The sequence below is a fragment of the Hydractinia symbiolongicarpus genome, chromosome 11, assembly GCF_029227915.1.
Source record: "Hydractinia symbiolongicarpus strain clone_291-10 chromosome 11, HSymV2.1, whole genome shotgun sequence".
NCBI classification, from domain to species: domain Eukaryota; kingdom Metazoa; phylum Cnidaria; class Hydrozoa; order Anthoathecata; family Hydractiniidae; genus Hydractinia; species Hydractinia symbiolongicarpus.
This window is the reverse complement of record NC_079885.1, coordinates 20,441,954-20,453,751: the sequence shown is the minus strand read 5'-3', so window position 1 is coordinate 20,453,751 and position 11,798 is coordinate 20,441,954. Positions and strand designations below refer to the sequence as shown.

Sequence of the window (11,798 nt, the reverse complement as noted above, 5' to 3'; positions counted from 1 at the left end):
ACAGCATCTCCACCAAATCAACTGTGTATCCACTCACAAAACATAGAACACCAACTGTATGCGGCGCATTGCATAGAAGCAATGATATAAACATCAAACCGATGGTTTTAGTCACTTTAGAACCAAACCTATTCGCAAAATGTCGATTTTCTTTCATCTTCTGGTATTGTTTTCTCACAAAGAACATTAGATACAACTGCAGGAAACACATGAACAGTAATAACAAAGATTCAGCAAGCATACCAATTATGGACACTAAATCAATTGAAGTGTTGAGGTTGTTATTCTTTTCAGAATATGCTCCTGTCTTTCGAAAAATGTGATTATTTACAGCTTGCCAACTCGCAAACATGAAGTTTAATATCAACGCCAATAAAATGGAAATGTTGAAGATCTTCTTTCCGTACTTCAAATGTAACGCTGGTTTTATGACAACCAGGCTTCGTTCGGCGGTGATAATTATTGTCATAAGCCAGGAGAAAATGAAGGGAAAATATTGAAAGAAGAAGAATACTGTAAAGATAAAACAGTCAGGAACATATTCGCCGTTTTGAAACAAAGTGAAAATCGCCAAGGGGATTGATATTATGCCGATAGTAACATCCGAAATGCTCAACGCGATAAACATCTTGTTTGTTCGCGATCGTTCCTGTTTATATAGTGATCGGATGAGTGCACCGTTTGCGAGGGTAATGGCAATGGCTAAGGTTATCTTCATTATAACTAAATTCTCAATGTGTTTTGCGTCGAAGTTTTTGAAGTATTCGCGCCAATCTTTCAAACAGGACAACGTATGAGTGTGTGTTGTATTATTGTACAAAGCCATGTCTAGTATAAGCGCTCTGTTTTTTTTAAGAGAAGAAACACGTTCTCTGACTTTTAAGATATAAAACACCTGTAAAAAAATTTAATTTGTTTTGTGACTACTATCTAATTTGGATAATAAATTTTTTTTTTATTTCATCGATAATTCTAACATAAGGTAATAAAGGTTTTTTCTTTAATAAAAACCTTTCTTGCAGATTTTATTTATATTAAATATTTTATAACCCCTGCTTTTACATTTCGTATATGGCTATGCCACTGAGGTAGCATTTCGAGTAGAAGATAATGACTGTTCAGCATGTCCAGTGGTTGGTACAGACGCTTTTATCACCAGTGGTGTGACTTCAAGTTCTGAATAAGCTTCAACTGGAGTGACTGAAATAAAGGAATGATTGTATTGATAAAACGAACGAATAAACGAACGAATATATTTTGTTATAGTATTAAAGAAAAAGGGAAATACCGTTTTCAACTTTTTTAGAAGCTTTTTTTTTGCGAACACAGTGAACTAAGAATACAAGCAGGCTCACAACTGCGACCACAACCAATATAATCACAATGATATTCACGAGAGAAAGTTGCGAAACTAAACAAAGAAGGGGGATTTCCAGCAACAGCAAAACAACACAGACGACAATAACAACAACAATAACAAAAACAGCAACAAAAACAACAACAACAACGACGACAACGACAACGAGAGTAACAAAAAATAAAAATAAAAACAACAACAACAACAAAAAAACAGAAAAAAACAACAATAAAAACAGCAACAACGAATAAAATTGTTTACCTGGTATTTCTTTAACATAATAATCAGAACACTTAACAACATCACAATCCTCCCATTCGTTGCCTGTCACGTTTACATAACACCAAGGCCTATCTCCATATCCTTGTGGGTTTCTGCAGTAATTCCTGACTAAATTAGGATACACTTCTGGATTCAAGTAAGATCTTGTTTTCCATGGAATACACCTTTTTCCACTTGAAGTGACATCCAGTGTTCCATTGTAGTGAATCCCAACTCCTTGGTAGCAGTAAGTAGTGTATTGTAGTTCTTCTTTTGTGGCTAATGGTTTAAAATTAGTTTAATTTAAGGTTAAAAACGCCGTGTGCCAGGAATCTTCCGGAGCAGACCGCAGGGGAATTACGTTCTTAAGATAGCTACGGGGTTGCGACAACCTGCTTAAAGTTGATGATGTAACATAAACCAAACACCTTGGTGGTTCGGAGTAACTTTAGGTGTGTTATATAAACTCTGCTGTGCCGAGTTAAGCAATAAAATTTTGAGTTTGGATTCGCACGGCTTATAAAACTAATATCTATAGAAAAGCAATGCCGTGTCGAATAGAGTCGTGGCGAGCAGCATTCTCGTCCCCAGAGCTCTTTGAGATTAAAACTTCGAGTTTATGTCTCTGTGGTCGAGAATGGCCGAACAATTATATAAAATCAAACGACAAGCTGAGTCGTGCTAAAGCAGGCGCACAACGATGTAACACTTTTAACAACTAATTGTTGTTAAAAACATCTACCATTTTGGAAATTTTATTGAGTTCAGTACGGCTCTTATAAAACTGTGTGCCGAGTCAAGCCGAGCAGGGGTGTGCCAACTATTGCAATTCGGCATAGCACAGCTTATAATATCATGGACCTTAGCTTTAATATCAAAGATTTTCAGATGCAAGAATGTCGGCAAATTTCGAAATTTTTTGCTTGATTTGCGAAAATATATTCCTGTATGAAATTTTATTGGATGATTCGCGAAATTCATTATGTCAATAAAACCTAGCTGAAAATTTGTGATTCTTCTTATCTTTACATCATATTTTACAAGCATAAGCGTGCAATTTTCCTAGTCCGAGAAAAGGCGCATGCTCAAAAATAACATCCCGCAAAATATCTGAATCCGATCAATTCGCGATCAATTCTTACGACTTCTTTAAGATTTCGCGAACAGCTCGATTCGTAAAAATGTCTACTCGCGAACAAAAATTTTCGTCTCGCAAACAAAAAATTTCTTCTCACACACACCAAACTAACCTTACCTTGTGGATGGAGCATTTGGCAGCTCTCGATAACACTTTGGTTATGTTGCAGATATTCTTCACACGACGGAAAAACAAACAAACGAATGTTCAAGTGATACTCTGGACACAGAGCAACTAGATCGTTAAGTCTTCTCATGAATGCCAAACTAATTTTACACCCTTGATATTCTTCGCACGGTCGTCGACACGGCGGCGATATTTTTATTTTTATTTTACCGGATGAATTCGAATACAAGCATGTGGGATGATATGTTTGACAAGCAAATTTTTTGCTCTCGTTCAAACACAAACTAAACTCTTCACTGCTTGGAATTACAATAACATCGAGAAGTTTCCGAACCTCGGGTTTTTCTCCACATTCACCTAAAAATGATAATTTAAATAATGGTATCACTGGAGCCACGACTGCACTTATAGAGGTCTTTTTTCTTGACTTTTAGGCCTCCATGATGCATTTTAGTGCTATTTTAAAAAGTAGGTACATTTTTGTAGCCTAGAGGTCAATAGCCTTGAATATGGAATTGGATTTCAAATTTTTGAGAAGAAACATACATAAAAAAATAAAACGATAACATAGATACCTAATGTATATGGTGGTTTACTATGTCTTAAAAAATATCCAATGTAGGTACTAAAGTCATTGTAAAAAGCTTTAAGATTAATGTTCTTCTCCAGAGCTTCCTTCTTTGTTTGAAAAATTCTGGTGTCTTTTATGTAATTTATGCATTCACCATCTGGAAGAACCGTGTTATACTTTGGACAAAGCCTAAATTATAGAAGTTAGCTTTTCAACTTCTATTCAAAACATAAAGATGCTCTATGTTCAGATATATAAACAAACGCCACCTTTATTTTTATCTACAGCATATTTTTTAGTGGAATAGCCACATACAAAATACACACCGGACAAGTAGCGTAGAGGTTAGGTCAAGGGAGTGATTACATAAGCTGGTTTACCTTACTTAGGTTTTTACTCATGAATAACTCACGCATCACGGAGGAGAGTGCAAATGAAAGAGAGACAAATTTGGCGCGTATTTCTCTATAATAGTCGTCGTCTGTCTGTCTCTATGCAAAATAGTGGCCGTAGTAGCGTAACACATGAAATGCGGTATATAAAAAACGGGCAAACCCGTGGATTTATCCACGGGACAGCAACGTCTATATAATAATAGCCATCGTCCGTCTGTCTGTCCGCAAAAAAATTGTCGGGCCACGGTACACAAAATAGCGTTCAATTTAAAGACGGGTGACCCCGTGGGTTTTTTCACCAGTAATGACTAGTCTTTAATAATAACAGTATTTTGTCTGTCCGGAGTTAGACAAACGTGCTAAGGAAATATGAATATCGAATGCTATATATTTTTATCCCCTTTGTTGCGACGGGTAAATTTAAAGGACGGGCAAACCCGTGGAATTTTCCACGGGCTAACGACTAGTCTCTTTAATAATGGCCGTATTTTGTCTTTGTATCCGCGAAAGCCGCGTTTCGTAACGGAAACACGAAATGCGATATATAAAATACAGGCAACCCAATAGATTTTTCTACGGATAAAGACTAGTCTCTACAATAATAGCCGTATTTTGGCTGTCTGTGCAAAATGGTGGCTTACATTGCTGCGAGATTTCCGCAATGATTTCGAAGGGTTATCAAATTGAAACCAGGCGAATCTGAGCGACAATAAAGTAACATTCGAGACCGTAAAATGCAGAAACTTAAAAATTGAACCTCTGCCAAACCTTTTGTGGTGCTTACAAAAGCAAAACCCAGTATCTAAAAAGTTTGTAACACATCTGAGGCTATTTTTTGTTATTATGGGCTTTTATAAGCGTTTCTACATGCTCATAGGTCGAACCAATCCGTGTTTACCAAAAAATGGGTCGAGCTAACCCGTTGCAGCGGGTGTTGAAGCGAGCCAGGTCATCTAAACGAATCACGTAATTGCAAATGATCTGACATAGTGGATTTCCAACCCCGTTGGGTTGACTCGCTTCGTTTTAAATGAGCCAGAATCGAATCAACTTGTCTGGTGTAATTTCCACTATAAGTCAATCGCTCGACGCGCGTAAGACTACGGAATCCATTATCTTGCGTTACATTCGTGAATGTACAACGCGCGTGGTTATTCCTTGTACGTAATTATATTGCCATTCAATACCTGTCTAACAATGCATCACTGCTATTTTCATCACTTGCTTTTGATGTTGTCTTTGTTGATGATACTTTAAATTTTGAGTATGGCGTCGTTGTAATCTTCTTCTCGCGCACAAGATTTGTTTTCTTTGTTGTTACTTTATTAAGTATTATTCTTATTTTCTTTTTATCACTTGTTTTCAGGAAATCTAGACAAAAAAATACTGCATTCAAGCCCTGTGGGTACAGGGGTACAGAAGCATTATTAAAATCCCCTTAAAAAAGTTTCCTTTTTCTAAAGGCGATTTACATGAGATCGGAGTGAATCTTAAGCGAAGTAAAATTTGACCGAAGTAAAATGCCACTCAAAGTAGGGTCCAAGTCGCCTGAAGCGATAAAAATCACATTCTTAAAAATTACGCCGTGAATCCGAAGTACCTTAAACCTGTTTGAGTGTTCACTACGCGCCTCGTGTAAACAGCCTTTTAAACACTTGTGCACTGAGAGAAAAAAACGTCTTGGTGAGTTTAACTAAGAATTATAAAAAATGATTACTTGTCATACATGACTTACTTAAAGTATCTTTCCACGTGAAACATAACTTACTTAAAGTATCTGTCGACATGAAACATTGGCTTCGGCTTGAGTAATAACTCTGAAGTCAGTCACACTTTAAGGCTGAATAATGCAAGAAACCATAATCTAGCAACAAATCGTACAGCGCTTTCTCTTGTTTACATTTTTTGTTGATAATATAATAACACATCTCTTGACACGGGGTTTCCTCAATCCAAACATTTTTGTATACCATGCTTTGAACACATGAAGGAAAATACTGCTTGCAAAGAAAGTTCTGTGTATGATTTAAGCACACATCGAAGGATGGAAGCGTCACAACGTTAATTATCTGTTTGAGGATCTTATCCGATGGTATCTTTATGTTTAGACTCCTTCCCATCAGACTAAAAAGTGTCTTCGCTGCCCCCAGCTTGTCTTTGCTATTTCGCACTAAGCTCACAGCTAAGTATAAATATTGAAACACCTGGTGTAAGTCTGCGTCAATCTTTACCAAGTCAGAGGCGTTGCCATAGTAATATACCATACCGCTTATGTACTTCCCGCAGACGCTGCTAGGTGCAAAACTATAGTCTTTGCAATAATATTGAAAAGAAAATGGTAGAGAAGTAGTTGTTTGGTTTAAAGGCGGTTGTACTGTGGTGGTATTTGGACTGCTAAAAGTAAAAATACACAATCAAAGCTGGGCACAGTTGATACTAAATGAATAGCCCCGCCAAATTTGTTCCGCTCTATGTGCAGAATCACTGCAGTTGTTTTCAAAACTTCGAATTTATTTATTCCATGAAATTAACAAGTCAAGAAATTAACGCGAATCAAATTAACGGTCATAAATTAACGCGGTTCAATAAAATTATTTTGTAAAAGACATTTAATTAACGCGGTTGAGAAAGGTTCGTTTCGAAAATGCATTTAATTAACGCGAATTTAAGAATATGCAATATCCCACGAATCAAAAATTACAGCAACAATCGAATCCACGGTGGTGGAGCGGTCTCCTCTATTACTACAAGGTGGTTTGGAAGTCGAAATAAATGTTTTTTGTTGTATCAGAGTATGAAGATGATACAAAAGCTAGTTTAAAAAAGATCGCTGAAAAAAACCCGTTGAGCTATCTCCGATGAGGAGGAAATAGTAGTAAATTTGTAAATTAACAGTCTTAAATTAAAGAGTCATGAAATTAACAGTCTTTAAATTAACACTGCATTTAATTAACGGTCATTAAATTAACGCGAATTTTGAAAAACCGCATTAATTTCACGACTCATTAATTTCACGGAATAAGGTAATAGAACGAAACAACTACATGATACGCACCTTGGAAATACCTGTGCAGCTCCAACACAACCTGAAAATATATTTAAATCTCTAAAAAGTCTAAAGTGATTTGCGTAATTTTTAACCTAATGAAAGGAAAGGTCTTTTTATTTTGCTAACACAAAGAAGTAAGTCTACCCAAAATGAGATTTCAAAACGCACTGAAACTTCTTTACATCTGGGTTGTGCACACCGCACACGCTTTTTGTAAACATGTACAACAGATAACGTGACGAAAATTTTGTTGAATTTTAGCTTTACATGCAGAATTTTTCTGGAAATTCAACTCCCCGAATTCTTTTGGCATTAATTTAACTTTAAGAACTTAACGATTATTGGGGTCAACAGCCGACGAAATTAGATATGACGAATATATGGGCGACAGATATTTTTAGTCACTTCAGTCAATTCAGGACGCCACAAAAAGTATGAACTTTAGAAACAACTCACGCAAATGTTGCGTATTGTGGATTTCCCAATAATAAGAAATACGTTCCTGGAAATCTTAAAGTGTCTGCAAGCTTTGACCTGCCCTTTATTTTGTTTTTGTTCTGAGTTACATTATACTTTAGATATTTTCAAAATCAATAACAAAAATTTGAAAATAGACTAAATTGTTTGTCGTGTGCAAGGTCGCGAAAATAATAATCGACAAAAACTTTGAATTGATAAACTTTGAATTGATAAACTTTGAATTGATAAACTTTGAATTGATAAAGTTTGGGACATTAAAGTTTGGGCCGATAAAGTTTGGGACGTTAATGTTTGGGCCGAAAAAGTTTGGGACGTTAAAGTTTGGGACGATAAAATTTGGGCCGAAAAAGTTTGTGACGTTAAAGTTTGGGCCGAAAAAGTTTGGGACGTTAAAGTTTGAGACGTTAAAGTTTGGGCCGAAAAAGTTTGGGACGTTAAAGTTTGGGACGTTAAAGTTTGGGACGATAAAATTTGGGCTGAAAAAGTTTGTGACGTTAAAGTTTGGGCCGATAAAATTTGGACCAACAAAGTTTGGGCCGATAAAGTTTGAATTCACAAAATTTGAGAGGATAAAAGTTTAGACAGATAAAGTTTGGATCGTTAAAATTTAAACCAACAAAGTTCTGACTGATAAAATCCGATAAGGTATTAAAACTCGCAGTGAACTAAAAAACGTTTTTTTCACAATAGATAATTGGTTTATCGTTTTCTATATCGTGAGAAGTGTAGATGCTCAAAACTAAACACCAAAAAAGCACTTACAGTAGTAGACTTCACTTAAATCAATAATCTGAAGTGATTACAATAAAAAAATATGAGACAAGTTTTAAAATAAATCAGTCTAGGATTAATCACGTCATTAAAATGGTGTTTATTGTCAAAAACAACTTTCCTTGTCAGTAGAAAGAATAATATATCCAACCAAATGTTTTTTGCCGCACGAAGCTTTCGCTATCTCGAGACTTTTGTGGCAACTATTTGCTGTAATTTTTAAAAGATCGAGACAAAAAGGTTTTGTGCGTCATAGAAACACAAAGATATAAAGCTCAAATTCTTTAAAGAACTATGCACTGACGAACAATAGCGCATCCTGAAGTAAAACACAAAATAGAATTGGACTTCGATTAAAGATTGATGCACCAGCCTAATTGAGCAAGCAAACACGTGGCAGGGAGATGTAGTATAAGCAGCATTTGGCCTCAGCTAAAATTTTGTGTTGTTTAGGAAAATAAGCTAAGATTTCTGCATGTTTTTAATTGCACCCCATAACCTCGTTGCAAGAGGTCCTTTACGCCCCCTCGTAAGAAGGGATTTTCCTTTTTTCCTCATCAAGTCAGAACGTCATAGGCGTCGCCTTGGGGACGAGGTCGCATCTTTAAAACATAAGCCTTTTGATGACGACCTTACAAGGCAAAGGTTTCAGGGAAGAAAGTCTGAGAACAATTTTTTCAAAATATATTTAGTTAACCGAGATTTTTTTTCATCACTTTTTTTGACGTGATGTTCGACAAGAAAGCAGGCGCATGAAAGATTTAGGTTACTATATTACTCGGAAAGCTGCTAAGAAACTTTTTCATGATTAAAAACAAACATGTTGTTTTAGAATATATTTGGATAAATATTTGGTTTGCGAGACATTCGGAATAGATTAAATATTTGTGTAATGATTTGTAAATAGGATATCAAATTACTAACCTTTAACACAAACATGAAGCATAGCTAACACACCAAGTAGACTGGAAGCTTGCATAACGATTTATCAAGAAAATCGAGGCTAGTATAATAAAGGAAAAAAATTACATGCATCTGTTACATGTAGTGACATAGCTTAAATGATATGTGAAATGAATAGCATTCAAATCAATTCAACTTCGTCCCCAGTGCCTGTTGTTTCTTTATCAGGATGGTGGATATCCAGGGGAAGAGATTGAAAACGCTCAACATTACCTAACTTTTAATGATGTTTACCGCTCAGATGTTTTTATAAGTGCATATACTTTATTTATCGCCCATTTAGAGTTAATGGGCCAACCTTGTCCTCAGCGCATTTTTACCTCTTCAGACATTAAAGATGCCTGGGATGGTAAGACGTTTTTGTTTCTGACAAACACGGTTTAGAAACACATAGAACACAATATAAAAAAGTTTTTTTATTTATAAGAATATCAAAATTCTAACCAGGCTGGTCATTATTCTTATTTGCCTGATGCTTTAAACAATAGACCCATTGTTTTTACCTGAACCCCCGGCCTGATTTTCTATAAAACATATTCTTAAATTTTTGCCCGAGCTTGGCAGAGCTTAATTGACTTTCTTCTCCGGTTGATAATGTGCCACAGTAGTTTAAAAAGTTTAAAAATAAACAAACAAAAAAAAATAAATAAATACAAAAGATGCTTATAAAAATAGAACAATCTGAAGGCTTGTTTAAATCTATAAATTTTTTTGTGCAGAACTCTGTAAAACTGCAGAACCTTGAACCCAAGAAGGTTGATACAATACTCTTTTGTGCTTAATTTAAGAGGGGGGGGGGTCAAATTTTACTTTTTCGAACTTTTCACCCCTAAAATCATTTTATAATGACTCCCCCCCAATTTTATGGAAATTTGAAAATGAGACACACCTCCTCATTTTATTATCAAAACCTCATAATAAGTTTTTTGGATATCACAAAGCAGCATCTTTTATTTTAGTCAAACACAACTCTCTTTTGGAACAAATCTCAAGAACAAATACTATTTACAGGTTTAAAATAACAAATATCAACAAAATGTTAGCACAGTTTATTCCTTAAACATGTCAAAAACATTGTTATCTTTATTTTTAGTTGTTTCACTAGTGTTAGTTTATTTAAAGTTAGTCGTTTTATCCCCCCCCCCCCCCATTTTACAGAAAATTTCGTAATACCCCTTTAGGTCATTATATTATGACCCCCCCACTTTAAAAAAATTTCCCCGGAGTACCCACCTCCCTGCTTATTCGATCCCCCTACAATAATTACGCACAAATGAGTACTTTTCTTCCCCACAAACTTGTTTGTAAAAAAATCTATTTTTTTGAATTTCTTAGAACATAAAAAGCAGATTGTCTTTTTACTTTCAGCCTTGTCCCCAGGGATCTTATATTGAAAAGGCAAATATCCCTGGGGACGAGTGTGCCTCCACTTTCATTTTACTTAACTTTACTTTAATTTTTCACTTTTTATTTTTAATTGGCAAAATTTATTTATAAGCAAACTAAAAGTGCTGGTACAACATGCAAACAAAACAATTTATCATTGATAACAATCTAGGCTCGTTATCATAACGAGGCTAGACCATTTATCTATATCAAAAGAATATTAGTCTCCCTCTGAGTTGTTCAAGTAAATATGCTAAAACAGAACAAATATTTTTCATGTTAAATGATATTTAATCCGAGGATAACAATAATTAATTGTTTCCGTCATAACACAAAATGTCATAAAATACACAGTAACCAAAAAATTTCCTTGGGTCAAATCAAATATTTAAGGTAAAAATGCTAGAACAAAGGCCTCCCCTTGCAAAGATGATAGAAAGGGAGTTAAAAACTGTCTTCTAGATCTGTGTTTTTTTACCATAAAAAATCCTGCGGAAAGCTCCTTAACTAAAATAACGTGCAGAAGATAAACAAATCCAGTTATAAATTGAAAAAAATGAATTTCCACAGTTAAGACAAACAACTCTTCGCAGTAAAATGTTTAAGTTCCAACTAACTCTTGAAAATAAAGACAAGAATTTGAGACTGGATTGATGAAAATGACAAAAATTTCCGGCCGGAATTTTTGCCTGAAAGATAATTTATAATCGCCGTACTTACCTTTTAAATTGGTTTGTCGTCAACTATCTAAGGCAGCCAGAAACACATGTTGTTTTGCAAAGACAAAGACGTCAGAGTATTACTTTCGATTGTTTGTTTTGACTGGTTCATCGAGACAAACACCGACCGCTTTGTAGAGTGTTGTGCGCAAAATTAATGGCTAATAAACGGACAGGCCCAGGTAAGAGGGAAGGAGCGTTCAAAAATAGCACAAAAACAAGAATATAAATGTAAACAAAATATATCTTCAAAGATAACTTGGATATACTTACGTCTTCTTATAACGATTTTTTGAAAAAAAAAATTCACGGATAAAGCAGTTTCAAAAAAAAATTTTTTTCTATTCCCGATATGCTGCAGGAGAGAACCAGACTAAAACAACTTTTTTCTCGTTATACCGTATAAGTATATAACATCTAGTCCCATCTAGCAGATGCTTGCATGTATGAACAATGGAAAGTAGCTATTCTTCTAGATATGAATAAACTTTCGTGAACCTGCCCAAAAACCACGGGCATTTCTTAGAGAAATACTTTCCAACTTTACTATATATTATGCTACCGCTCTGTACAACTTTTTGT

General features: G+C 35.2%; 1 protein-coding gene across 6 annotated transcripts; it reads right to left on the bottom strand.

Moving 5' to 3' along the window:
- Window positions 1–925: 925 nt before the first annotated feature.
- On the bottom strand, window positions 926–11,699 carry LOC130614774 (uncharacterized). Of its 6 annotated transcripts, XM_057436232.1 has the most exons (10): window positions 11,218–11,699; window positions 9,073–9,151; window positions 6,904–6,934; window positions 5,584–6,242; window positions 5,036–5,219; window positions 3,458–3,642; window positions 2,874–3,239; window positions 1,619–1,897; window positions 1,289–1,411; window positions 926–1,200 (listed from the first exon to the last, which is right to left on the bottom strand). In XM_057436232.1, the coding sequence occupies exons 4-10, from the start codon at window positions 5,633–5,635 to the stop codon at window positions 1,076–1,078; spliced, it is 1,314 nt and encodes a 437-aa protein (XP_057292215.1). In that variant the 5' UTR covers window positions 5,636–6,242; window positions 6,904–6,934; window positions 9,073–9,151; window positions 11,218–11,699; the 3' UTR covers window positions 926–1,075. The 6 variants fall into 6 exon arrangements, with proteins under 6 accessions (XP_057292215.1, XP_057292210.1, XP_057292214.1 ...); XM_057436227.1 differs by having other exon boundaries at window positions 1,289–1,897; XM_057436231.1 differs by having other exon boundaries at window positions 1,289–1,897; window positions 5,617–6,242.
- Window positions 11,700–11,798: the final 99 nt, after the last annotated feature.

Excerpts from the sequence above, each read along its gene's own strand:
- LOC130614774 (XM_057436227.1), bottom strand. The coding sequence starts at position 5,635 with ATGTCGACAGATACTTTAAGTAAGTTATGTTTCACGTGGAAAGATACT. Across the intron at positions 3,643-5,035 it reads AGTGATGCATTGTTAGACAG|GCTTTGTCCAAAGTATAACA; the intron begins GTATTGAATGGC and ends TCTATAATTTAG. Across the intron at positions 3,240-3,457 it reads TAAACCACCATATACATTAG|GTGAATGTGGAGAAAAACCC; the intron begins GTATCTATGTTA and ends TATCATTTTTAG.